Below are 27,107 nucleotides of genomic sequence, written 5' to 3' on the forward strand. Positions count from 1 at the left end.
TTTTTTTTTCTTTTAAAGCCAACACTTGTTACATGGGCAGCCATTTCCTCACAAACGTCACCCACCAAGGTGATGATGACCTCTTCCCGTGGCCTGTCAGCATTCGCGCCACAGCCCACACCAAGAGGCAGAATGACTCCCTGGGAGGAAATAATTGGAGAGAAAGGCAGGCAGCTGTCTCACTGGTTATAGAAAAATATTCTCTGACAGCCCTTGAGACTGGGCCCCAAGTGCAAGTGGCCAGTTTAGGAAGAGATCCCAGAAAACAGGGTAGGTGGTGAGAGAGGGGGTGGGGAGGGCAGCCAGCACAGGGTGCATTCTTGTCTTGGTCCGTTTTCTGTTGCTATCACAGAACACTTGGAACTGAGTGATTTACAAAGAAGAGGGGTTCACTAGCTCTCCAGGAGTGTGACACCAGCATCTAGTGAGGGCCTTCTTGCCGCTTGCTGACATGGTGAGTGTCACGGTGAGGTGGAACAATGGAATATATGAGCTTGGGTCCCTCGTCATATTAGAGCCACCAGTGGCATTCTGGGGGCCCCATGACCTACCTCATCCCAGTTACCACCCCAAGGCTCCACTGATAGGCGAATTGGGGGATAAGATTCTGGAGGACACACTCAAGCCACATCAGTTGTCACCCAAGTCATTACTTGTGTAACTGGAACATAATTGCCCTGGGGAAGCTTGAGCGTCCAGGGGCCAGGAGATGTTATTTATATATCAGCTCTTGTCAGCCATTGCCCGAGGCCTGCTAGATGGTCTCGGATGACTTAGGGAGACCCTGTCTCAAAATGCAAAATGTAAAATAGGGATCTGGGCATGTAGCTCAGTGCAAAGACCCTGGGTTCTGTCCCTAGCACTACTAAAAAAGGGGAAAAAAGAAAAAAATAAATTGTTCTGCCTACCTGGTATATTACACAGTCTCAAAATTATGTTCAATCCCTTTTCTTACTAGGGAGCAGTGCTAACTGTATTTCCCAGAAGTGTTGTTTCCTCTTCTCTTCTCTCTTCTTTCAGCACCCTGACCCCTAGCAGACCAGAGGCCCTACGCAAGGCTCTAAGTAGTCACCAGGCCATTAGCCCAGGCTCCTAATGTTCCCTCCATCCCCTTCCTCCGGATCCCAACTTTCTGTACGGCTGAGAGGAGAAATGCCCACTTGCTGCCCTGAGAGCTGTCCTTTCCCAGAACCCCCTAGTGGAGGACAGTGAGGGGCTGCACCCTTGCCTTGTGCCCAGAGCTGGGATAAACTGCCAATGAAGAGGAGCCAACTTCGGGCCAGAGAGAACCAGAAGGAGGCAGGGAGCCCGCTGGGGCTGAGCAGCCATCACGCCTCCAATAACAAGCAGCTTGTGCTTTTTCACTGGTTTCCTGTTTACCTGAGATAGGGTTCAGGTAAATCTGCCAGGAGGGCTCCTATCTCCCCCGCCCCAGGCCTGCTACAGGGTGGGTCACTGCAGGCTTAATTCTTATTTTCCATTCTCCCACAGTGGGTAATTGCTGTTTTGGCCTCCCACTGCTGACGCACGGACACCAGTGACAGAGACGAATCTGCCTGGGCCACTTGCACGCCTAAGTTAGAGGCGTCCAGTAGCCACCTGCAGAGTCACACCTGAGCGGCCTCTTAATTGGTGTTGTTGTGCATCAGCCCAGAGCCACGCCTCTAAATCACAAATACAATCAAGGATTGGTTCAAGCTGGATGCCTTTCTAAGAACCAGAAGCCTGTTTCCTGTCTGTACAAGACAGAGGTCCCATTGCAGTGAATAAGCAAGGGACACAGAGAGAAATGGCATCGCAACTGGGAGCATTATTCAGCCCTCCTATCTCTGGCAGCCTCCAACGGCAACAGTAATGAAGAAAGGAGATGCAGGGTAGACAGTTATGGGAAATGTCTGGGTGCGGGGACAGCTCCTGGGGAGAGCCAACTCCCAACCCTGCTCTGCCTTGATCTTAGGATCTCACTAAGCCCCCAGTCGCTTTAAACACAAGTTAATCCTGCTGCCAGGAATCTAAGAAAAATAAATTGGAAGCATTCTTTTCCACTCTTATGACTTCTTCCAGTCCTTATGCAGGTGCTTTATTTTTTGTAATGCTTTATATATTCATCACAGACTTTCTTTTCAGTATCCAGTCGTCCATTCAATACGAATGCATTGAGGCTTGATTTCTCTCACATGAGAAACCCAAGGCATAAATAAATTAAAGAGAAAAATAAAAGATAAATAATAGAAAATAGTAAGCTAGATCTTTTGCAAATGGGAAGGGGACCAAGAGAAGGGGGGGAAGGGAATGGAAAGTAAAAGGATTTAAAATGTATCATGTACATGTATCAACTCCCCATGGTGAAAGTACTGCAAATGTGTATTAAAAAATAGAAATTTTGCCAGATATGATGGCATGCACCTGTAATCCCAGCACTCAGGAGGCTGAGGCAGGAGGACTCCTACAAGTTTGAGGTCAGACTGGGCTACATACCAAATTCAGGGCCAGCCTGAACTAATAATAAAACCCTATCTCAATCTGCCTCCCCTCAAAAAAAAAAGGAAAACAGTCCTCTTTAGGGTTAAATCGGTGGCTACTTTCCCTCCACTTCCCAGCCAAAAACTTTCTCCCAAAAGGAATTGGGTTTCCAGCACTAGGGTGTCATCCTTGGTGCCTATAAAACTGGTGAGGGTTCTTGTTCTTATTAGTGCTACGAGAGCACTAAGAAACTATGGATTTATTTTTTCATTGTTTGTTGAAATAAGAAAACCTTTGAGGGCGGTCTTAGAAGCTGTTTTTCTCAATTCTACTCTATTTCATGTCCTTTCCATCCTCCTCAGGGAGAGGATCAAATGCTGCCCTCACTCCTCAAGACCACCCTGCAAAACACCAAGACTAAAACAAGTGAAATATCTTGGCCACATACAGGAAGTAGCTTCAGGGACTCGGGATTCTAACTTTTCCTCTGACTCTAAGGCCCGGATGTAACAGTACGACATTTAAATATCCTGCATTCCCTGAGACATGAGATACTCGTTCAGTGGGTTCAGGTGGGACCCTGAGTGCTGCACAGCCCCAAATTCCCCAGTGACCAAGACACAAGAGGAAACAGGCTAGGATTAGAGAAGTGTGGGCCTTGGACATACAGAGTTTACCAAATCCGGCTTCTGAAGCAGGGTCCCCTAAAGCCATGGGCTTCTCTTCTGGTCTTCCCCAAAGTAGCATTCCAGAAACCTCAGCACACCTCAGGATGAGCCAGTGCCTGTGTCATGGCTGCTGCCTTCTGAGATGTGTCCCAGTCCAAGGTTGGGACACCCTGCTTTCTGGATGACTTGGTGACGTCTGTGGATGTCTCCCTTTGTTATCACCCAGGATAGAGTCAGATCCACCACAGTGTCCTTTCCTGGTCTGAAATCCCAATCATCCAGCCCCCAGGCATCTGGTCTTCTCCTCTCCTGACACAGCCAGCCTTCCTGCTTCACCACAGGCTTCTCCCGCCTGAATCAGCATGTGAGAACTGGCAAATTGGAAGGATTTGTGATTCTGTATGGAGAGGCAGCGTTGGGCAAAGCATCAGTTTTCAAAGCCAATCCTCTGAACCCTCAGCAGCAGAGGAAAGAGGTAGAGGTTTCCGGGGGTATAGGGAAGGGAAGGCTGGGGAGGTGGGGCTCTGCTTCCCAGTCAGGTCTATTCCCACAGAACTGGGATTCCTAAAAGATTCACAGGGAAACACTTTTATGGGGAGCAATAAGACACAGCTGGGGAGAGGACAGCAACCTAGGTGTTCAGTCACCCAGAAGGCTTGGGGCAAATTGCTTCATCTAGCTGGGTGTCAGGATACTTATGTGCAAAAAAAAAAAAAGGAGCTGATACTTGCTTTAGTGTTCTGGGGCTGCCAGAACAAACAAACAGGCCAAATGGCTGGAATGCAGGAGTTTATTTTCTCACAGTTGTGCAGCCTGAAAGACCAGGGCTGGCTTCTCCCAGAGGCACTCTCCTTGGCTTGCAGGTGGCCATGCTCTCACTATGGCCCCCATGCCTGCTCTCTGTGCACACCCCAGGGGTCTCTTCCTCCTGCTGGAGGGGCACAGTCCTACTGGGTTAGGGACCCATCCTCAGGACCGCATTTAACTTCGTTGCCTTTCGTTGCCTCCTTGAGAGGTCTGCCTCCAGATACAGAGGAGACACGATAGGGTCCCTAACAATGCCCAGGCTCCCTCCAACCAGCGCCCGAGGCTCACCCAGCAGCTGTGCCTTGTGTGGGCGCCGGGGACACAGAAGCTTGGCAGGCAGACACAGCACGGCCTGGTTCTCTTGGAGCTCAGTGGTCAGAAGGGTGAGGTGTCTGACAGAAGATGGTCAGGGCAAATGGAAACCTGAAAAAGAAAAAGGAAATGCTGCTCAGGAAAGCAGCTTGAGATTAGGAAGCGAGAAGAAGGGCATTTGCAGCAGAGCGGAATGTGGCTCAGGAGGCCGAGGCCAGGCCAAGGTGGGACACAAGAAGACAGGCTGTCGCGAAGTGTCATTTCAACAGTTTCAAGGTGAAGAACAATCCATCCATACTGACATTATAGAAAGCCCTGAAACTGCGATTAGCCCATCTCTGACTATTCATTCCTGGTTCGTGGCTAAACAGTGTCAGCTGGTTAGTGAGGATAACACGCTACCAAACACCTTTATTGTCAGTCATGCCTCCAACAGGAAAGGGGATGATTATAAATCACCATCAAGACCCAGTGGTCTGCCTCCCTTTGGGCTAGAGAGGAGGCATTCATTGTATTTGAATGTCTTATTTCAATTGCCTTTTTTTGGTACTGGGGATCAAACTTGGGTCCTTGTGCTTGCGATGCAGGCGGTGGAATCACTGAATCCCCAGCCCATGAATGTCTTATTTCATTGCCACAACACCCACCTGGGCAATTAGGACCAGGGCTATTAAATTTGTGGTAATAAAGACACATAAAGCCTTATGATCCTGAAATCTCTGCCTAGCAAAGACTTGTTAAAGAACACAGGCTTGCTTCCTAGAGAAGGGAAAAGAGCCAATTACCACGACATCACTGAAGCCTGGAGCATATTAGAAAGAAGAAAAGGGAACATTGGTCGGATTTCTTTATGGAACACTGACTCTAGGGCGCTCTGAGAAATTTCCCCAAAGTGGCCCCGTTCTTATTGTAAATTCTGTGCTAAAAGAGGATAAACATTCAATAAAGCCACTTGAGGCACAAATTCAGAAATGTCAATAAACATTGTCCAGGTAACATAAGTGAAAATAAAAATCTCTCAACTCAGGCAAACTTTCCAAACAGGTAGCAAAAAAAACAGGTTTGTTATTGAGAAAGGATTTAGCCGGAATGCGATGTGCATCGCAGGTGATCTGCCAAGAGATTGCAAAGACAGACACAAACCTCACCCTTGTCTGTCATCAAAGCAGCACAACCCATCAGACACAAGTTCTCAGGATGGGCAGTACCCATGTCCTGCATCCTAAGGTCCCCGGGTCACCGGGGCGACCCCCTGTGTTAGTTACCTGTCTATCTACAAGGGAGAAAACTAAACACAAGGTGGCTTTGCAACTGGAAATAAGGCGCCAGTGGGATATAAGAAAATTGAGAACACTGCCACGTGGGAAACAGGGGTATTATCTCCCTTGAAGTTTCTATTTCAGAGATAGGTTCCCAGATACTTCAAGATGTCACCAGGCCAAAAAGCTGGTAAAAGCCTTATTTGGTTTCTTAAAAGGCTTATGCAGTCTATACACAGCAGTGCACACCTGTAATCCCAGCAACCGCAAAAGCTGAAGTAGGAGATCAACAAGCCAAGACAAGCCTAAGGAGCTTAGTGACTCAGCAAGACCCTGTCTCAAAAACTTTTTAAAGTCCTGGGCATGGAGCTCAGTGCAAAGGCTCTAGGTCCAACCCCCAGGTCAATAAATACACAAATAAATGTTTTTAAAAGCTAGGCCTACCAACTCCCCACAAGGAATGCAATCATTATGTACTGCAAACATATACAAATAAAAATTTTTAAATTGGGAAAAAAAAAATTTAAGCCAAGCATGGTGGTACCCACTTGTGATGCCTCTGAGAGGCTGAGGCAAGAAGATCCCGAGTTTGAGCCCAGCCTGGGCCAGGTAACATGCCCAAGGAGACAGACCCCTAAATGCTTGTATGAGTCAGCTTTTTTGTTTCTGGGACCCAGTACCCAACACCTATAACCTAATTTAGCATGTGGTTTCAGAGGATTTAGCCCATGCTCAGCTGGCTCCAGGGGAGAAACATCACGGTGGAGGGGTGTGGTAAAGTGTTCATGGCAGTCAAGAAGCAGAGAGGCTCATGGACCGGACACTGCATAGGCCCCCAAGTTCACACCTGCATGGTCCACTCAGACACACAGAAGTGCGCTTTACTCATCCACTAGGTGGCTCTCAAGCCAATCAAGTTGACAACCGTCACAGGAAAGGACGCTTACAGGAAGATCCATAAAGCTGAATATTCACTGGCAGCAGACAGAAATGGTTTTATTATACAAGGACCAATTCATATTTGGATTTCATGTGTGCAGTTTCATGGGTGGTAATACCTAATTGGATTTTGCATTTAATTATATTTTTAAAGAATTGTAGGGGCCGGGGATTTAGCTCAGCAGTTCGGTGGCCTGCCTTGCAAGCGCAAGGACCCAAGTTCAATCCCTGGTACCAAAAAAAAAAAAAAAGAATTGTCATGACCACATGGCGAAGTTTTAGTGCTCAGTCTAGTTCACAAAATGGAAAGGAGAATTAATTACAAAAAAATGTCAAGGGAATGCTAAAGTGGGCATGGCACATGAAAATCACCTCATTTACTAGGTGCTACGTCCTCACCCTGCTGTGGACTTACCTTTCGGGCTTTCATAGCAAAAGATTTTTGATCTGCATAAAAGATGGAATGGTTTCAAGTCAAAACAGCAAAGTGAATATTATCAGGACTTACAAAATCAGTGCCACATTCCATTCTCAATATGCATGGGTAAGGCCTACCGAGTTAACGGTGCCTGTTTTCTTGCTTTTCTCTTGCTTTTCGACCATTCCTCAGTATTCATTACTAGGGAGAAAAGGAGGAAGAATAGGAAGAAATATTCATGAATTCACAGTCGACAATTCCTTCTTCTGAATTTTCTGAGAAAAGGTCATATAAGGAAGTGTTGCACCTGACATTAAAGTCCACTGCATATGAAAATAACATGAAAGGCTCGGTGGCTGCTTCTTGGGCTGTTTTATGTCCCTTCCCAGCAAAGATCTATGTAAGTTGTCAGGATGTTCTAGCATTTCTCCTCCGTGCCTGCTTTGTTGAAATCAGTATCCCAGATCCAAAAGGAATCAAAAAGAGAGAAAAAAAGAGACAGTGAGAAAGGCAGAAAATACAAAGAAGCTTGGGAAGAAAGGTGGAAAGAAAACGTCCTAGGACTGCCTCAGGTGTTTTCCACGATTTCCGAAATGCGTCTCTACATGTTCATACAGGGGAAAAGAATAGTGTCAAAACCAAGTAACAAAATCTTCAATAAAACCCAGGGTGAAAAATGTGAAAAATGGAAACAAAGTCTTTGTAAATAGGAAAGGGTGAAGGGGGTGGAGGGCAGGGGCATGGGGAAAAAGAACCAAGACACATCATGTAAAGGTACAAGATCCCAATGGTAAATGTAGCTGTGTTGTTTGCTTTAAATGTACCAATAAACTTAAATTAATTAATTAATTAATTAATTAAATAAAAATAAACCCCAGGGTAAGAGAACATTTCCACCCTTAGCTCTCTCTACCTAGAGCCTTAACGGAGGTGGGAGCAATCACAAGTCCCAGAGTCTACGTGGGAGCAGAAATGGACTGCAGCACGTACTGGGGATTTGCTTCTCTGGGCTGCTCACGGTGCATTGGACGAGTGCTTTGAGAGAAGCTGCTGTATAGCAAGCACTTTTCTGGGCTGGGAATGCAGGGGTGACTGAGTCTAATGCCTGGCTTCTCAGAGCTTGGTACCTGACCAGCAGCAGCAGCAGTAACAGCACCGCAGAGATCAGAAGATCTTTAGAAACGCAAGGCCTCCGGCCCTGCCCCAGCCCCACCGGATCAAAGTCTGCCTGTTTAGCAAGGTATCAGGGGAGAGCTGCACTCAGCTGGACCCCTTTTTAGCTCCGAGTAGCACCAAGGCCTCTCCATGCGGTCACTCCAGCAAGGGATTCTGATATCACTGACAGTCGAGATGCCCGACATCAGTAATCCTCAGAGAAAGGCAAGGCAGACCTCAGTGAGTGATCACCCGGCACCCATCAGGATTGCCACGACCAAGGAAATGAAATAAAGCACAAGAATAGGCAATGAAAAGAAACGGGGCCTCTGGGCACTGCTGGTGGGATTGCAAAATGGTGCAACCACCATAGGAAACAGTATGGAGGTTCCTCCAAGAAGTTACCACAGGAGCCAGGCACAGTGGCATAGACCTGTCATCCCAGCTGCTCTGGGGGCTGAGGCGGGAGGGTCTCAAGCTCCAGCCAGCAGGGTCAACTTAGCAAGACCCTGTCTCAAGAAATTTTAAAAGGGACGGAGATGTAGCTTACTACAAAGCTCCGGGTACTGGAGAGTACTCCTCCCCAAAAAGGGGGAAAGAAAGAACGGAAAAGAAGATTAACACAGAAAGTTTTATGGTTTTTATTTTATTTTATTTTTATTTGTTATTTTTCACACACACACACACACACACACACACACACACAATGAACCTGAGGCTTCTTAAAGCCCAGATTCCAGGGAAAAGGAATTTAGGCCCCACCTCTCAATAGGAACAGTGATAGGGACCCGCAGCCATCTTTGCCACACCCCCCACGTGCCCGTCCGGCCTCAGCACCTGAGGAGACCTACGGTGAGCCACTCTTTCCAGAAGACTCTTCTGCCTCCGGGATGAAGGGTATCAGAAGCCCCTGGAGAGAGGGGAGAGTTCGAAACAACAGGGTGGGAGAAAGGGACAGAGTTTGTGGAGCCAAGGAGAAAAGTGGCCTGGAGTTCCTCCCATACTCATCCTCGCAGCCAAGACTCCCCGGCCATTCTGCCAAAAAGCTGAGCTTTTTCATTGCCCAGTGCCTGTCCCCAGCCCCAACCCCAGCTATTCTGACCAGGGGGCTCCAGACCCTCGTTGCAGGGCTCAAACAGGAACAATCAGCAGAAACCAAGCACAGGACACCACAGGAAGACACCAGTAAACACACAGAAAATTCCACCAAGTAGGATTTAGCTAGTCTGGACAGAGTGGCCTTTATAAATGCCGCTCTCAAGAGCAGCGATTCAAATGACAGCTTCGGAAAGGGTCTGCAAAGAGCCCCTCGGAGGTGGGACACGGGCCACTAGGAGCCGTGACATGTTGCAAGGACAAACCTGACTGCACAAAGCTCCGGAGAGGCGCTGAGTGACTTACTTATTCAGTCCTGCTCTGTACAAACCTGGGCGAACGTGACGTCTTTCGGGTTGCGTCCCCTTATAGGTAACATCTGTGGTGCACGGAAAATGTTAGCAGAAGTTCTGAAAAGAGCAGTGTTTTACAAGGCAGTTATGGTGTCGCCGCGCGGAGGCGTCCACCGAATTCTGCAGACCGCCCTGCTGCCCCCACCCCAGCCTCGAGACAAAAGGAGTAACGATCTCCCACCCGTCTCCGCAGACCTGTTTGAAGAGCTGGCCTCCGCCAAGCTTCCGTGTGGAAAACTGTGCTGTGAAGGCCACCTACGCAATAGTGATGGCCTCCTAATTCTACTCCAGGAAAACGTCTTCCCGATATTACGCGGGGAGCGTTCCCGCTCTGAGCAGGGCTGGAGCCAGCAGCCTGCTTATTTTTAGCCTGCAAGTCTGCGGAACTCTCACATGCCCTGGAGTTCTTGTTGCTCATCCGTGTCGTATAACTAGGAAGAAAAAGTGCTCTGCGGTAGCCGCGTCTAAGTAATTTAAACTGGAGCAGACACTCCCTGCAGGCCTGTGATGAGCTTGCTGTGGTCAGGGCAGAGCCGGAGACTGCGCACAGCTGGAGAAGCCGCTGGCCCCACACCCATGTGACACAGCGTGAGCCCCGCATTTTGAACCCAGGCATCTGACTCACCTCACTCTAGTCGAGGCCAATTTCTCTGGCTTTGTGCTCTCGTGGTTTCTATTCGCTCCTCCACTCTGCCCGGCACTGAGGCTGCGGGTGGGGCGCACAGGCCAGGATCAGACTGACTGATGAATGGCGAGGTTTACAGTGAGAGTCTCGGGAAGATTGGCTTTGCTAGAGCAGACCCAGAAGGGCTGCTGATGAGTGACTCGTCCTGGCCAGGCCGGGGCTGTGGGCCCAGATGAGGGGGGTGGAGGATGCCAGTTGTGCGATGGGCCAGGCGTGTTCCATTTCGACAAGGGGCTCGCGATCTTCCCAGGAGGTGTCTATCCTCAGGACATGACTGCTTGGGAACTGATCTGAACCCCTTCTGACCCCTGTCACGCTCAGCCAAACCCACTGAGAGCGGGTCCCGGCAGCGTGGGGTGCAGCATTGGACACAAGTACTTCCTGCATCTCCTAGTTTTCCTTCACCCTGCGATGTCATAAAGCCAATCTGGGAAGCTTAGGGCTAGGGGAAGTGAAACGTGAATGGCAACCAATTACTCACATCAAAAAGACTTTCCTATCGTGAATTTGAGAGTGTATTTAAGAATCTCTAAACTGGGCATGGTAGCGCACGCCTATAATCCCAGCCCTCAGGAGGCTGAGGCAGGAGGATCGCTGTGAGTTGAGACCAGCCTGGGCTATAAAGTAAATTCCAGGTCAGTCTCAACTACATAGTGAGACCCTGACTCAAAAAAAAAAAAAAATCTCTAGGAAACAGGGAAGCACCTCCTTGACTACTCTTCCCCCGCAGCACGCTCATCTACACCTCTAAGAATGTCCACATCTTCCCCCTCCTCGTGCCTAGCAACTTTTCAGCATCTATTCCCAAATTCCCTTCCAAATGTTTTCGACCCACTGCCCTACTCCTTTCTCTCCCCATTCACAACACCCTCCCACCTTACTGGAAAAACCAGACATCCCCTTGTGTGGGTTTAAAATAGAAAAAATTCGGAGGGAAGACTCATGCTAGGGTGGCGTCATGAACCTCCAAGCCTGACTTTGAATTCCATCTGGCAGGATCCCCTCTCAAGGTTCAGAACCCCTGAGAGCACAGTGCAAAACTCCACAGGTTGCTTCTATTGCTTTTAATACCGTCGGAAGAGAGCGGTCTCGTCCACAGGGCTTCTGCCGGTGAGCTCAGTCCTACGGAACCATTAGAGAGTCATCGCCATTATGACAGTCTTATTTCAATTATCCCCTGCGTACTGGGTACGTTAAAGTAACGTAGTCCCCTTGCTGAGGGTCCGTTAAGATCACAGTGCACAGGAAAATTTTCAAAGTGTGATGAAAACAAGGAGGAAAATATTGAAAACAGCAATGACAGTCCTTCCGTTCTCTCTAGCACACATTCAGAAACCATCATCTTACCTTGTATTTCAAGATGCTCTGCGATGAAAAAAACAGTCTATTTTCTCTCAGCCCAAATCTGCCACGGTGGCCAGCTCAGGGTGTTTATTCATCCTCACAGGTACCCCTGAACCCTGGCTAGTGGAGCTGAAGTCTATGAAAATCATCCCAACAATAAGGCTGATCATATGCTACTTAGGCTCTGATTTTGTTTATAACAGGCATAGTCCCTAATCTGTTGGAGAAAAGGAAAAGCAGCTAACCCCTGAGGTGGGGAGGGGGAGAGAGACCAACTAGATTGCCAGCATGGTGGTGTGTGTCTGTGATCACAGCACTCAGGAAGCTGAAGCAGGAGGATCACCGTGAGTCTGAGGCCAGCATGGGCTGCATACGATGTCCAAGGCCAGCTTGAACTACATAGCAAGACTCTCTTAAAACAAAGACCAAATAGATCCTTACACACAAAGATGCTCATTGTTTATAACAACAATGGAAAGAAACCTACCTATATATCCGACATTAGTGAAATTGAGAATGGACTATTGAGCATGGAATGAAAAGGTGTGTAAATAAAATGGAATATTGCATGGCTGTTAGAAATTGATATGGTGATATCGTAGTGGAAATGTATAAAATTTGTTCATAATATGGTGGTATAATATGAAAAACCTCATTTATGTGATTCCAGTTGTACAAAATAAGTATGTATTTACATAAGGAATGGAAGGAAACTTGGAAAAAAACAGTCACTATGTCAGGGTGATTGCATTTGTGAGTGATTGTCCTTGTAATCATTTCTTTTGTAGCTATTATGATGGCAAGTGTGAAATAAAACAAGGAAGGTATTAGTTTTCCATGCCAGGCAGGATCACAATACTTGGGATTGTCCTACATTCTTCTTTGCTCCTTCAAAGCAGCCTGGAGTCCTGATCTGGACAGAGGGAATATTTGGGTTTTAAAGAAGATTGCTTGTTGGAAAGACCATGCAGTGTGTGCAGTGAAACAATTCTCCAACTTTTAAGTCTTCTATGGTAACAAATCTCAGTGCATTTGAACCGTTTGCTGACATGTTTTGGGAATTTGGTTTGTTTGTTTTGGTGCCAGGGATCGAACTCAGAACCTTGCACTTTGCTGACATGTTCTTTCCATGACAAATGTTGTGCACAAAGTCTTGCTGACAGAAAATGATGAATGTTTTTCTCTTCCCCTAATCCTTTTTCTCTCTCATTCCTCCCCTTTTTGCAGTTCTGCTAAGCCAATATTCTCTAGAATGAGCACAAAATGAATCGAATAACAGCTTTTGTACATCAACATCAAGAAAGAAAACACTTGGGAGAGATCAGAGTCCGAGATGAATATAGACAACAGTGAAGCATCCACTCATCAAAGCACCTTCTAAACATAGATCTGCAGAGATGGGCTGATTTTCAGAAAGAGAGGTGACCATGGATTAAACACCAGCTCATTGGAAACTGTCACTGGAAAAGATCAGATAATACTCATGAAAAATCATATTCAGGAAACATCATAAGTAAAAGGAATATAATTGTGCTAGAATTAACATATAAAATACATATTACTGAGGTTTGTAAACTGTCCTTTTTTAATCAAGCCAAAAACAAAAAGCTTTAATCTTTCAATATTATTACAAAAAAAGGGGCAATTAGTTCTAAATTATTCCTGTCTCAGTAGCCAAGAAGCTGATCAAGTGTCATTTATTGAGGAAGCAGCTTAGAAAATGCCTCTGACCTTTTGTTCTCCATCTCTACTGTTCATTTAATTCGCTGTGTAATTAATTACAACCCCTCAGTTGTTAAGAAATGCAACATTTCAAACTTTTTACCAAGTCTGTGTTCAGGTGAACCTGTCTGTAGAAGTTACTATTGAGGGCTGGGGATTTAGCTCAGTGGTTCCACCGACTGCTTTGCAAGTGCAAGGTCCCAAGTACCTAAAAATTAAAAAAAAAAGTCACTACTGAGAAAGTGTTTCTGACATGTAGTATTATTCCATCAAGCTATATATTCCAGGAAGTACATCTTGACATCCTAGGTTCCCAAGCAAGCAACAGATTTCTCTATCTTTCAGGAAACAGCATCAAGGAACTCTGAAAAATATAGAAAATTTGTTTGTACCTTGGATGCTCACATGTAATATATAAGCTGCTAACAAATACCTTTTTCTAATTCTCCCTAGCATATGCATAGGAATTTAATACTTTATAGATAACTAAAGTATCTGATTTTTTTTCTATTTCTTTGCCATCCATATCATCAGAAATCTATACCCTGTATTTCTCTGACAGGCATTTGCTTTTATTTTTTTAATTATTCCAATAAAATTATTTCTAAGTGATAGTAAGTGGTACTAATGAAATAAATACTAATTTAATAGCCTTAGAGATAAATGACTATATACTTACACAAGTCAAAGTAACTTGGTAGGAATGTAACTTTTTATTTACTAATGTTGGTTTCAAAATTCTCAGATTATTTTTTTCTTTTTTAGTTAGCTGGCATTTGGAAGCAGTTACAAAAAATCTATTGTCTATATGGATTTTTGTTCCCAGGGTTCCCCAACCATCTCCTTCATGGCATTATCTTACCAATAGCCTACAACAGAGAAATAGTTAAGATCAAAATAGTCGATTGCCCGAGAATGAACACAAGCTAAAATGTACACACAGGAGTATTCAGTGGAAGCTAACCTATGTTCTACACTTGAGCCCGAAACATGAATGTACAAATTGCCTTCATTTTGGCTCAGAATTCAGATCAAATTAGCATAAAGCCCTAGACCATCAGACTGTTGATAACACAGACACAGCAGGGTTGACTTCTCTTACTGTTTCTCTTTTAGGCACATGTTCGTGTTTTAGCCAGATGTTTCTGGTACTGGTCATGTTTTCACCATAAATGAGATCATTAATCAAATAGCTAAAGGTATATTACAGGTAGGCTCATGTAAGTAAAACCATTTTATAATGATGTGGCTTTTTGAAAAAACTAAAGGAATACTTAGAATCTGTAGCAAAAGTATTAGTCATTCTGGAAATTATCTATTGCTTTAAGTATTAGCTGTCCGGTTGCCTTCAGAACACCCTACTTACTAAATTTAATTACACACAACTTTTCAAGAATTCGTTTATCTCTCTAAAACAGAAGCAAAGTGTTGACTTTCTCTAATCCATGTCAATTACCAATTCCATCAGGATACCTACATCACTAATAGTGGTGTTAGCAAAAATGAAAAAGTACTTCCTATCCACATGCAAATGTTTTTAAAAAACTGCTATAAACCTAAGTGTCATTTAGCATTCCACAGTGCTATGAAGATGAGTCATTGTTGATGTACCATTTGTACATAGACAACACACATGTAAATCACTAAATGTTAATTAAGTACAAGAAGTATGTTTTTATCTTTTTAAAAAAATGAAAAGTGATTCCCTTTCTCATTGTGTTCTGTTGTATTCTGTCCAAAAGTTGTGTGTAATTTTTTTAAGGTCCAGGAAATATAAAGAAATTGTTGGAATATTTGAATTTCTGTAAAAAAATAAAAATAAAAATAAGATTTTGTTACTGAAAAGAATGCTTGGTGGTGTAGTACACATTCAATGCGTTTAGTTTCTGACTTGGTCCAGTGATCCAGGGTGAGTTTATGGTTTGACTGAAGCAACTATCTTCAGAAAAACAGCCAGGCATGGTGGTGCACACCTATAATCCTAGCACTCGGAAGGCTGAGGTAGGTGGATTGCAACGAGTTTGAGGCCGACCTGGGCTACATATTGAGTTCAAGGCCAGCCTGAACTACATAGTGAGACTTTGTCTAAAAGAAAACAAAATGGCAAGCGCATGGACTAGAGTTCGATCCCCAGTACCAAAAAATAAAATAAAACAAAACAAAAACTGCTATATTCCATAATAGCTGCCAACAGAGACATTTATTAGCTATGCAGGCCCTTCAGGTAGAAGCCAGGCTCAAGCCCTCCAAAACCTCTTCCAGCTGACTACAAACACACCTCCGGCCACCTTCACACATTCTGTGGAATGAAGTTGAAAGCTAAACTGCACGCTGCCAATTGGAAGAGTTGATCAGACACAAGCCACCCTTTTGTAGTACTTCATGCTGGGTAAACATTGTCCCACTGCGTTCCAAACCCAGATGCTTTGTTTAGAACATGACCCTGAACAGCACTAAGCCTCAGTGTCCTCACCTGTAAAATGGATATAAATAATAATTCCCAGCCTCGTAGCCTTGTTGTGATTATAGTATTGTGCTGGACATTTAAGAGCTGCTCAGTGTTAATTCCCTTCCTTCCCACCATGCGCATGATGTTGAAGGAAGAAAAGAAACATCAAATACAAAGTCCCTTCTCTTAAAATGCTGAAGATGATTACAGCAACATGTATCAGCTAGGATTGAAAATTCAAAGGCATACGGGGGCCAGGTAGATAAAGAAACTAAAGCAAGCTGGGCTGGGGAGATAATAGGAAGCCGCGGGATCTATGGAGCACCGAAGAGCTTAAGTCATGTCTAAAGGGAGTAACAACCAATACGCAGCTCTAATCATTCAACTTGTATAGAGTTTCTTCTTTTTAAACTATGAGAAGACTGTGGGGTACCAGACAAGCAAGGTCCCAGCTCTCAGTCGATTTATGTTTTGGTCAGGGAATTCTAACAATAAACAGGAAAATGTCAGCAGCAGCCAGGGCCCTAGAAAGAATTAATATAGGTGATGTGATGGAGAAATAGGAAGAAGGCCTCTATGAACGGGCAGCATTTAGAGCAAAGCCACAGTTACAAGGAGTCAGCCACAGCTGAACTGTGTCCTCAGTAAAACTTAAGGGCTGGAGATGTAGCCCTTGCCTAGATGTGTGAGGCCCTGGGCTTGATGCCCAGCACTAGAAAAAAATAAAACTATGATAATTAACATAAATAAAAACGAATTTTTGGACAATTGATACAGGAAGAAACAGCAAGATAGGACAGGAAAAGGGTGCACTCGACAACACATGGGGCTAGAACATTTGGTCACTGTTGGGAGGCAATTGAACGCACACCTCTTGTGTTTTTGCATGTCTCCTTTTCTTGGGGGGGGGGTACCAGGGATCGAAGTCAGGATCTTGCGCTTTCGAGGCAGGTGGCAGCACCACTGAGTTTAACCCCCGGCCCTTTGCAATTCTTTTGAAAGAGATACTGACTGTCTTTATTGGAGGCTATCTTTTCAGGATTATCCATATAACCCAAACTAGAGATATTCTGACAGTGTCTCCCTGCAAAGTAGAGAGTGGGTTTGTTTCCTGTTGGGAAATAACGTGTCCCTCTGATGCAGAATTCATCAAGGCAGCCCATTATAGAAGACTCAGGTTTCCTCTCCTGCACCATAACCCACTTCAGTGCAGGCAGCACCCCACCTTCTTCTAATGTTCCAGGAACTGGGTCAAAGGAATGAACACCAACATGCTGCTTGCTACACCATGAGTAATAAAATCCTTTGTCTCTGACCCAGGAGTCTCTTGTCTTCTCCCAGCATCCATCAGACTGTCAGATTATTCTGTTAATTTCCAAAGAGGATAAAAATCTAAGAGCCATCACAGTTATCAATTTGGGAAAAAAAAGGAAATTAGATATCTAACTTACATCTTCCACAAAAATCTATGCCAGGTGAATTAAAGAATAACTATGAAAGGCACAAATTTAACTTTCTTTTGTTTTTATTTAAGTTGACAGATAACATCCTATGATCTCATCATGTACAATATAAAGGTTTAAGTACATGTATATTGTGGGAGATTGAATCCAGCTAATTAACAAATACATTACTTCACACAGTTATCATCTTTCGGGAAAAGGCACATAACATCCACTCTTCATTTTTCAAGACTATAATAAGAAAGTAACTTTAGAAAAAATATGGATAGCCTTGGGAAAAGAAAAGATTTATTGAATGAAACAAACTTCACAGAGGAAATAAATGATAAAAAACTATACTAAAAAACATTCCATAAAGAAAACTAAATGGCACAAATTAGGAGGAAAATTAATACTACCATATACATGGGAATGAATAAACCTGTTACAAACATCAACAGAAATGATCATCTGAGGGGCTGGGGATTTAGCTCAGTGGTTCCACTGCCTACCTCACAAGTGCAAGGTCCTGAGTTCAATCTCTGGTACAAAAAAGAAAAGAAAAGAAAAAGAAATACAATGTTGTGGGGGAAGAAAGTTGTAAAGGCTGAACTGAGACTCTGTTTCTACAAATACCAAAAACAAACAAAACTAAACTATATATAGTTTAGTGACAAATATAGTTTAGTGACAATGGTAAAGCAACAAAGTTGTTAACTATTGGAATCATACATACAAAATTCAAGATCACAGTTCGTTCTGGAGAGCAGGAAGGTTTGCGTCAAGGAAAGGTATGCTGGCTACTTGAGTAGGTCCAGAGCTTGAGTGGAAGTTTCATAGGCTCATTTGTCTTGTGCTTCCTAAATTAATTATATGTACATTAGTTTTTTAAATCAAATGTAACCAAATGAAACAATATAAAATAATTGAACTGAATATTATGAAAGGAAATAAATTGAATATTGATGGCAATTGTGAGAAAAAGAAATGGCAAGGTCTAAAGAAGCAGTAAGGACATTGGAGGGAAGCTATGTAGTCGAGAGGAGAGAAGGTGGTGATTTAAACTAGAGTAGTGAGCCAGGCACGGTGGCACTCTAGGAGGCCGAGTCAAGAGGATTACAAGTTTGAGTCTAGTCTGAACCATTTAGCAACTTAGCAAGACTTTGCCTCAAAATAATTTTTTTTAAAGGGCTGGGGATTTTGCTAAGTACAGAAGGGGTAGGTTCATGGGGGGGTCTAGAATAATAAAAATGAAGATAGAGATGAATAAATTTGGGATAGTGTTGCAGATTGGATTTCCTAGGAGGCTGACTCTGAAAAAGATTAGTAGGCTGTTATGGTTTGGATCTTTTAAACGTCCTCCAAAGACCAATTTGCCCATGTACAGTTCTATTGCGAGAGCAGGGAACCTTTAAGAGGTGAGGCTTGGTGGGAGGAAGTGACGTTGGAGGCGTGTTCTGGAAGGCACTCCTGGGAACCATCTCTTCCGGTCTCTGCGTCATGGCCGCCCTGAGGCGAGCAGTTTTCTCTAGTACTGCTCCGACCCTGGGACACTGGCTCCCTACAAGCCCAAGGAACTACACGAGCTGAAACTTTTGAAACCGTGAGCAAAAAAAAAAAAAGAGTCTTTCTGTCTTTCCTCCTTTAAAGTTGGTTTTCTCAGGTATTTTGACCCGGGGACAGAGAGCAGACTACAACAGTTCATGGGAGACGGGAAGGCGGCAGCCGGACTGAGGAGAGCTGGGCTGTGAGGCAGCGACTCCCACAGGCAGCACCCAGGCCAGGTGGTCTTCTGGGGCTGTGTTATGTGAGAGAAGGAGGCCGTTGCTGTGTGGGGGCTGCGGCCTAAGAGCTCTCGGCTCTAGGCGCAGTAGCTCTTCCCAGTTGAAGGCAACTTTCAGGCGGGGCCGAGGGCTTGGGGTGCAGACACCAGGCCAGTGCAGCCCTCCACAGGCCCCACGGCAATAGGCATCTTGCAGCCCCTGCTGCAGATACGCGTGCTGGGAATATACCTTTGGTGGATAGAATGGGGAAGACGCAAGCGGAGGGACACTCCTGTTTTGCTGAGGAAGGCTGGCCGCGCCCCTGGGTGAAAAAGAAGAAAAACGGGGGCAGCTCTGGGAGATGAAGTCCAAAACTTCTGTGACATTTAAATTCAAGACACTTATAGGAAATTTAAATCATTATTAGGTATTAGGTAAGCAGTTAGGTGTGGAAGAGTAGAGTTGGGGGTATGGTATGGAGCACTTCGCTAGCACACTGAGGTCCTGGGTTCTATCCACAGACCTAACCCCTCCCCAAAGTCCTGCCAAAATATGGTCGCAGTAAATAGGTGACTTTTAACCCTTTGAGACTGCATGTGACCATTTAGCAATGATACGGAATAGAGAAGAGGACCCCAGACCAAGTCCAGAACACTCTGACTTTAGAAGTAAGCAGACCGCCTTTCCTACATCATTTCCATTTCCTGTGTGTCACTTCTGCTTCCCACATGGCACCTCCTTTTGTCTGGCATAAATATGGCCTGTACATGTGGCAGGGTGCAGCATTCTGAACCATTTTTGGTGCAGACTGCTGCAGAATTGTAGAATTGTAAATAAAAGGGAATTAAGAGCTGCAAAAAAAAAAAAAAAAAAAAAAAAAAAAAAAAAAAAAAAAAAAAAAAAAAAAAAAAAAAAAAAGCAAGGAACAGACCAGTAAAGGAGACCAAGAGTGACCCACAAAACATGGTGTTGTAGAATCTTGGAGAGGGAAAAGTATTTCAAGAAGTAGAGTAAGTGCTGCTGAAAGATTAAGACAAAAGCAGAGGAGAGACCACTGGATCTGATAATGGTGGAGGTTACTGGTAATAACAAGAGCAATCTTCATGAAGTAAAGATACAAGCAGTGAATTAGGAAGAGAGTTGAGCTTGAGCAGATGGAGACAGGAATGTAACTTTTACAAGTCAATCAGAGCAGCTCAAATCTGAGAGAACAGCTCTGCTAGATTTTTCTAGTCTCTCAGCAGGATTTTTCATAATATGAATTGTCAGGGAAGATGATACATAATTAAACACAGTGCAGTCTAGGATGGTGAGGGTTTAGAAAAACATCCAGAGGTCAAGTTTAGTGAGTGTGACATGAGTTTATAATGCCCATTGTGAGGGCATATTCTCAAAAACCAAATAGCAGACAGAACTTGCTAGCAGGCATGTGAGACAGATTCTAAGGGCTGCAGAAGCACTCAGGAGGCTGAGGTGCTAGAAAGAATGGGTGAAATCTACTTTAAATAAGCGCAAGGAACAAAACAAGCCTCAGGCGGACTATTGCAAAATATGAAATAGAGGAACTGGAAGCAGAAATAGTAGGAAAATCCTTGTGGCTATATAACCTATCCTTTAATATGGCATTCAGCAGCAGCAGCAGCAAAACTATGTCTTGACTTTCACATTTTGACTTCTGTGAGGCTCTGTCACTGTTGTTATTTAGGCAAGAGGGCCTGAGACTTGATAGTTCTTAATTCTAGCTACTTTGAAATTTTGACTTCATTCTACAAGTGATGGGAAACCACTGAAGGTTTCTGAGCAAGGGCACAGTCTGATCAATGCAATTTTATTTTATTTTTTGGTACCAGTGATTGAACTTGGGATCTTGTACTTGTAAGGCAGGCGGCGGAACTGCAGAGCTAAATCCCCAGCCCTGATAGATGCAGTTTTCATAAAATCATTTATCGTATTGTGAACAAGATAGACTCAAGCATCTAGATTAGAAGCAGAAGGTCTGCTAGGATACTCTTCTTTATGTAGTATTTTTTGTACCCAGTATCAAACTCAGGACCTCACGCTCTTGCCAGACAGGCTCAATGCTACTGAGATAAATCTCTAGCTCTAGGAGACTTGTCTTAAGTGAAAATAGATACTATGTAAAAGGTGAAGACTGGGCATGGGGGATTAGGGAGAGAACAAGGATAATACTTGGCTTTCTAGCCTATAGTATTAGAAGGTTGTCAGTAGAAAGAGCAACCATTAATTAGGGTGAGGGGCTAAGGGAGTTGGATGAGCTGACATGGTAAAAACGATAATAGTCAATATTCAGGCAGTGCCATATACCTTTCAAGTGCTTTCATATCCATTATCTCACTTGCCTTCCAACAGCCTTGTGAGATGTTACTGTGCCCATTCTACAATGAGAAATCTGAGGCTCAGAGAGGTTCCACCATGCCCATAAGGTCACAGGGGCTGGCCCTGATCCCATACTTGTCACTCTTCGCTTTGATAGTGGCTTTCAGACACATTTTGGCTCTTGGTATTTGGTGTAAAAAGGAGTCAGCCTATATCTGCCTTTCAAAAATGATGTCCTGAAACATCAGGTTCTTAGTGGGATTAACTGGATTCCATTTCTTTGATGATGGCTCCCATTGATCCTTCTAGAAGACAGTGATCACTTGCATATGACAATTAAATCCATTTCTACATTTTCCATTTTGAGACCATTTTATATCCCAGTGCAAAAATACACCCTTTTCTAAAATGGGATATTGTTTTACTTTGTCAAGATACCAGTTAGGGACTGTATTTAGCTCAGTGGTTCTGCCACTTGCCTTGCAAGCACAAGTCCCAAGTTCATTTGCCAGTACCAAAAAACCAAGACAAAAAAACAGTTAAATCATTCACATTTATCCTATGAAAATCAAGCCTTAATTGGGCACAGTGGCACAAGTCTGTAGTCCCAGCAGTCAGGAGGCTGAATTAGGAAGATTGGGAGTTCAAGACCAACCTGGGTTAAGTTGCATGACCCGGTCTCAAAAAAGGGGGAAGGTGAGAGGGAGAGAGAAAGTAAGTCAATCTTGGCAAACTGAAATAAGTGAATAAATTTACTTCACCTCTCACTGCCTATTACCTACTCTCTCCAATTAAAAGCTGATAATTCTATTCAAATGGCTGAGATCAGTTTCATTATCTCAACCACAAGTGAATAGGTCCAGGGGCTCAGATGTCAAAGTAACTATCCTCACTTCACAAATGACTTAAGCACTAGATTTTTCTCTGGTATTAACTGAAAGGGGCTTCCCCAGAGGACTAAAGTGGGGACTGGGAATTTGGACTAAAGATTGAATCTTAGCCAAGTAAGCTGGTGAATCAGAAAATCCCAAAAGTATGTGGATATGATGTTACGTCACTGATGCAAAATTCCCTATCAGTCCATATACTTAAAACTTCATCTTTAGCCAGGCGTGGTGGTGCACACCTGTAATTCCAGCACTCAGGAGGCTGAGGCAGGAGGATTGCTGTGAGTTCAAAACCAGTTTGGGCTACACAGTGAGTTCCAGGTCAGTCTCAACAAACAAACAAAAACTTCATCTTCTTCCTAAGCAGAAATTTCTAAAATTTTAGAAGCCAGCTTTCCTTATGAAAGCCTTTATATTTTTCAGATCCTCTGCCTAACAAAGCTTAAGAATTCTCTTCTAGGTCATTAAATTCATTCTGAGTTAAATACAGTTGCCCTGGTCGTGTCAAGAATGATGAAGGGGGCCGGGGATTCAGCTCAGTGGTTCCACCACCTCCCCCACAAACACAAGGTCCCGAGTTTGATCCCTGTACAAAAAAAAAAAAAAAAAAGTGAAGGATCTTTCCTCAAATTTTACTGTATCCATTCCTAAAGCAGTTGGGTTTTTAAAAAATTGATGTGTACTGCCATCTAGTGATACGTTTCATTGAATATTTCAACATGTTACATTTATGTGTAAGAAAGCTTCACTGGATTACCTATAAGAGCAATGTAATTCCCCATTTTACATAGCATACTTATATTTGCAAATATAAAGTCTAGATCCTTATATGCATTACAGATTAAGAAAAATATATAAATGTGGACAGGGGCTCCCTATATCTTCATAAGCCAAGAGACTACTCAGTTTCTTGTGTTAGGGTTTTTGCTTAAATCTTTGGTTTTTATTGTAATTATTCCACCTAAACTGTTTATTTCTCCTACATAAATAAATCTAATCCTGGCTGACAGGTTTAGTGGCCACTCTGTTTGGAAAGGCAGAACTATATAAATGCAGGGGAGGTAGCATGATGTTCTGTGGGCCCAAAACCTAGTTCAGAACTTCCAGTCTCTTTGCCCTGAGCTAGTTATGTAACATCCCCATGCCTCAGTTTCCTAATTTATAAAACTGGGATAATAATCGAATGTGCTTCATACTGTTATTGAAGACATTGTTGCCACAGAGATTAGCACAAAGGAAATGTAAAATAGAAACACAAGGTATCATTTTATTGGTGGATCACAACAAGCCTAATTTTATAACCATGTCAGATGCTGGGATAGCAGGGGAGCTTTGTACCCCATCCCACTGGCAAAGAGATGCTTAGACACAGTGAGGACCAAGGTCAGGCTCTGGACACCAGGATTACCACATGATCCATCAGTTCCCCTTCTAGTTACAAACCCTAAAGAATTGAAAATAGGACTCAAATATTTGTGTACCAATATTCACAGCAGTGTTATTATTTATAAGAGCTAAAAGGTGGAAACAACCCCAATGTCCATCGACAGAAGAATGGTAAGCAGACCATTATGTATGAGTTATATATGTGTTGTGTGTGTTTGTGTGTGTGTGTGTGTGTGTGTGTGTGTGTAATGTCCAGTCAGCCTTAAGGGATGAAATTCTAACAGCATAGATTCACCTTGGAAACATGCTAAGTGAGTAAGTTCAACACAGAAGGAAAAGTACTGCACAACTCCACTTACATGAGATACCTAGAATAGTTATAATCACAGAGAAGAAATAAAATAGCTATCACCAGGGCCTATAGGAAGGCAGAAACAGAGTTAGTGTTTAATGGATATAGACTTTCACCTTGGAACAACAAAATTTTTCTAGATGTGGATAGTGAATATGAAAAGTACTTAATGCCACTGAATTATGCACTTAAAAATGGTTAAAATGGTAAATTTCATGTTATATATGTTTTTCTGCATTTTTGTTTGTTTGTTTGTTTTGAAACAGGGTCTTGCTATGTAGTTCAGGCTGGCCTTGAACTCATTGTGTAACCCAGGCTGGCCTTGAACTCAGCGATCCTCCTGACTCAGGCCTCCCAAGTTCTGGGATTACAGGGGTGTGTCACACACTGGTTGTCTTGTTGCTTTCTGAAGCAGTTCTGCAAGTCTTCTTTCTTGGGTATCTTTAGTTACACTGTCACGGCTGCCTCAATGTCTTGAATTGATTCAAAATATTTACCTTTCATTGTCATTGTGACTTTGGGTTAGAGCTATAAGTTGTACAATACAAGATCAGCACAATACAAAGAGGACTTTTCATAATGTTTTCATGAGCCTGCCTTTCCATTGGATGGCACTCAGCATCAGCATTCATGGCATTTTTTATCAGACTTTGTAAAGACACACACAAAACAGAACTGCTTCAGAAAGTGGTAAGAACAATGGGATAAGCGTGTTCAAAGCAAGCGGGGAGTATTTTGAGGGAGATTCATGGCAATGTGTCTTTACTGTAGTAAATGTTTAAAAATTTAAACATTTGCCATATATTCTGATCACACTTTGTACATACACTGGCAGGGCAGCCCAAGGGCCCCTCCAAGGGACAAGGGACACACACACACACACACACACCCTTACCTTTTGTATTCCCTTCCAACAGTCGGAGGAGGAAGAGGCAGTCCCTGCAATCCTAGAAAACTGTCAGGATTTAAACAATTACACTTTGACTCTCGCCTGTGCCCTTCTTTTTTTCCAGGGCAGCCCAAGGGCCCCTCCAAGGGACAAGGGACACACACACACACACACACACCCTTACCTTTTGTATTCCCTTCCAACAGTCGGAGGAGGAAGAGGCAGTCCCTGCAATCCTAGAAAACTGTCAGGATTTAAACAATTACACTTTGACTCTCGCCTGTGCCCTTCTTTTTCCCTGTGGCTTCCTGGCCTTGCGATCAAGGTTATGTTTTTTAAAAAAGGAAAATATCTGAGGAGTGCAGATGATTCTAATTTACATTTGTGTGTAGAGCAAGGAGGGAACGTGGACCCTTGATGCCTATTGATTAATTCTGAGAAACAGCTTAAATGAACCAGTGAACCAAGAATAAGCCAGCTCCAGAGACAGCTGGAGCTCTAACCTCTAGCAATGAAGTGGTAATCTTCGAGACAGCTCAGCAGATGGAGAGCTAAAGCCTATTTTTGCATGCTTATACTTACAGTACATAATCTTGTATGTAAAGGAGTCAGGGAAATACAAAGGTCCCCCAAAGCCCTTCCAGAAAAGTTAGGTAGGATTTGTTTTTAAGGAATTAGTCTAAGATAAGAAAATATCTTATAATGAAGCATACTTTTCTTTAAAAATGTAATTCAGGATTTATTGACTACCTATTTTCAGATACTTGGGAAATACTGTGTGTAGTACTTTTTTATTGCCACATAATGGGTTATCTCAAATCCCTGTGGCTTAAACTGACAATAATCATTTATTTTCTGTGGACCTAGAATTCAGTGTGGGCACAATGGGGATGGCTTACTTCTGTTTCAGGATGCCTGGGACCTCAGTCAGGAAACTCAGGTGGAAGGCTGGAATCACATGAAGGCTGCTCATCATTTGTCTGATAGTAGATGCTGGCTGTGGAGGAAGGGTCTACTGGGACATTCATGTGTGGCCTTGCTAGGTACCTGGGCTTCCTCCCCATGAGGTGGCTGGGATCCAAGGGCAGGCATCCCAACACATAACCTCTGGAAGCCATGCCTTCTATGACTCACTCTGGAAATCACATAGCATTGATTAGGCAATGTTCTGTCACAGAGCAGTGATGCCTAAATGCCTTCCGAGGGGAGCGACCTAGAGCCCACCCCTAGCAACAGTATAGGAAAAGAGCACATATGTGTACATGTGTGTGCCGTTGCCGATGGTGCTTTATCTCAGTAAATCTTCACACCACCACCACAAAACACCCCTTTGAGGTAGATGATATGAACCTTATTTTATAGTACAGTAAACTAAGACTCAGAAAGGTGAAGTAAACAAACACCTAATAAATGGTGAGTAGAGTGTCTAAGTCAGGAATCCAAACTGTTACCTCCAAACTATCGTACTGCTAGAGTTTATATTTTCTAACCTACAGTTGTTATACACTGGAAGTTCAAGTTTCAAGTCTACTTACGAATATGCAAAAGGTTCTTAAAGAAAAAGTTAATTCTTTATTACAGGACTTTTGGTGTCTCTGCTCTACTCCCCCCATCCCTAGTACTGGAGATTGACTCAAATCTTTGCCCTAAACTACATTTCCAGTCCTTTTTCTTTTCTTTTCTTTTTTTTAAATGTTGAGGTAGGGTCTCAATAAGTCACTCACTAAGTTGCCCAGCCTAGGCTCAAACTTGTGACTCTCCTGCCTCACCCTCCCAAACCGCTGCCATGCCCAGCTTCTCTGCTCCACTTTCACTTGAGACTGGAAGTTCAGGGGCAGACTGCGGAGAAATGTTGTATCAAGTGCACACAGCCCATAGAACCAAGAAGACATCAGAGGGCTCCCAAGGCCCCCAGAGCATAAATTTAAATCCCTACAAAACATCCAGTGACTTGGGATGGAGAGTTGCCACCTCTTAGACCTCTTCGTCAGGTTGGCCCCAAATGAGCCCAACAATGAGCAGTAGCCAACCTCCAAAGAGGGTCCCCAGTGATTGTACCTCTTGGTACCACAGCCTGTGTAATCTCTCCCCACACTGTGTGAGGACCAGGCTATGTAACCAGCATAGGTGATGTGTCATTTCCAGTGTGTTTGATTTTAAAACACTGTACTGCCAGGGATGTAGCTTGGTGGTGCCACACCTACCTGACAAGTGCAAGGTCCTGAGTTTGATTCCTGGTACCAAAAAATAAAATGAGGTGCTATGCTTTTTGTTATGGTAAGGCTCTTTCCCCACTTCCACTCGCCCTTCCCCCTTGCCTCTTGCTCTTCCTCTCCCCTTCCCTCTCCCTACCCTCTTTTTTTTTTTTTTTTTTTTTTTTTT

The 27,107-nt window shown here is 43.8% G+C and overlaps 1 protein-coding gene and 1 long non-coding RNA gene across 3 annotated transcripts in view; one reads left to right on the forward strand and one right to left on the reverse strand.

Moving 5' to 3' along the window:
* Lhfpl3 (LHFPL tetraspan subfamily member 3) overlaps nucleotides 1–15,015 on the forward strand; it is a 514,451-nt gene extending 499,436 nt beyond the window's left edge. For both annotated transcript variants that reach the window (XM_010634017.2, XM_010634016.2), the window contains one exon: nucleotides 12,726–15,015. Coding sequence is in view for 1 of the 2 variants with exons in the window: in XM_010634016.2 (XP_010632318.1) it covers nucleotides 12,726–12,754 (29 nt within the window). In the remaining variant the exon portion in view is untranslated. The remainder of the gene's footprint in view (nucleotides 1–12,725) is intronic.
* A 2,787-nt stretch (nucleotides 15,016–17,802) lies between these two features.
* Nucleotides 17,803–26,329, reverse strand: LOC104869023. The gene is made up of 3 exons (XR_782166.2): nucleotides 25,625–26,329; nucleotides 24,910–24,969; nucleotides 17,803–17,971 (listed from the first exon to the last, which is right to left on the reverse strand). It is a non-coding gene; the product is annotated as an uncharacterized LOC104869023 (long non-coding RNA).
* Nucleotides 26,330–27,107: the final 778 nt, after the last annotated feature.

Source organism: Fukomys damarensis, unplaced genomic scaffold, assembly GCF_012274545.1.
Source record: "Fukomys damarensis isolate Sample0158 unplaced genomic scaffold, DMR_v1.0_HiC HiC_scaffold_4, whole genome shotgun sequence".
Lineage (NCBI taxonomy): Eukaryota > Metazoa > Chordata > Mammalia > Rodentia > Bathyergidae > Fukomys > Fukomys damarensis.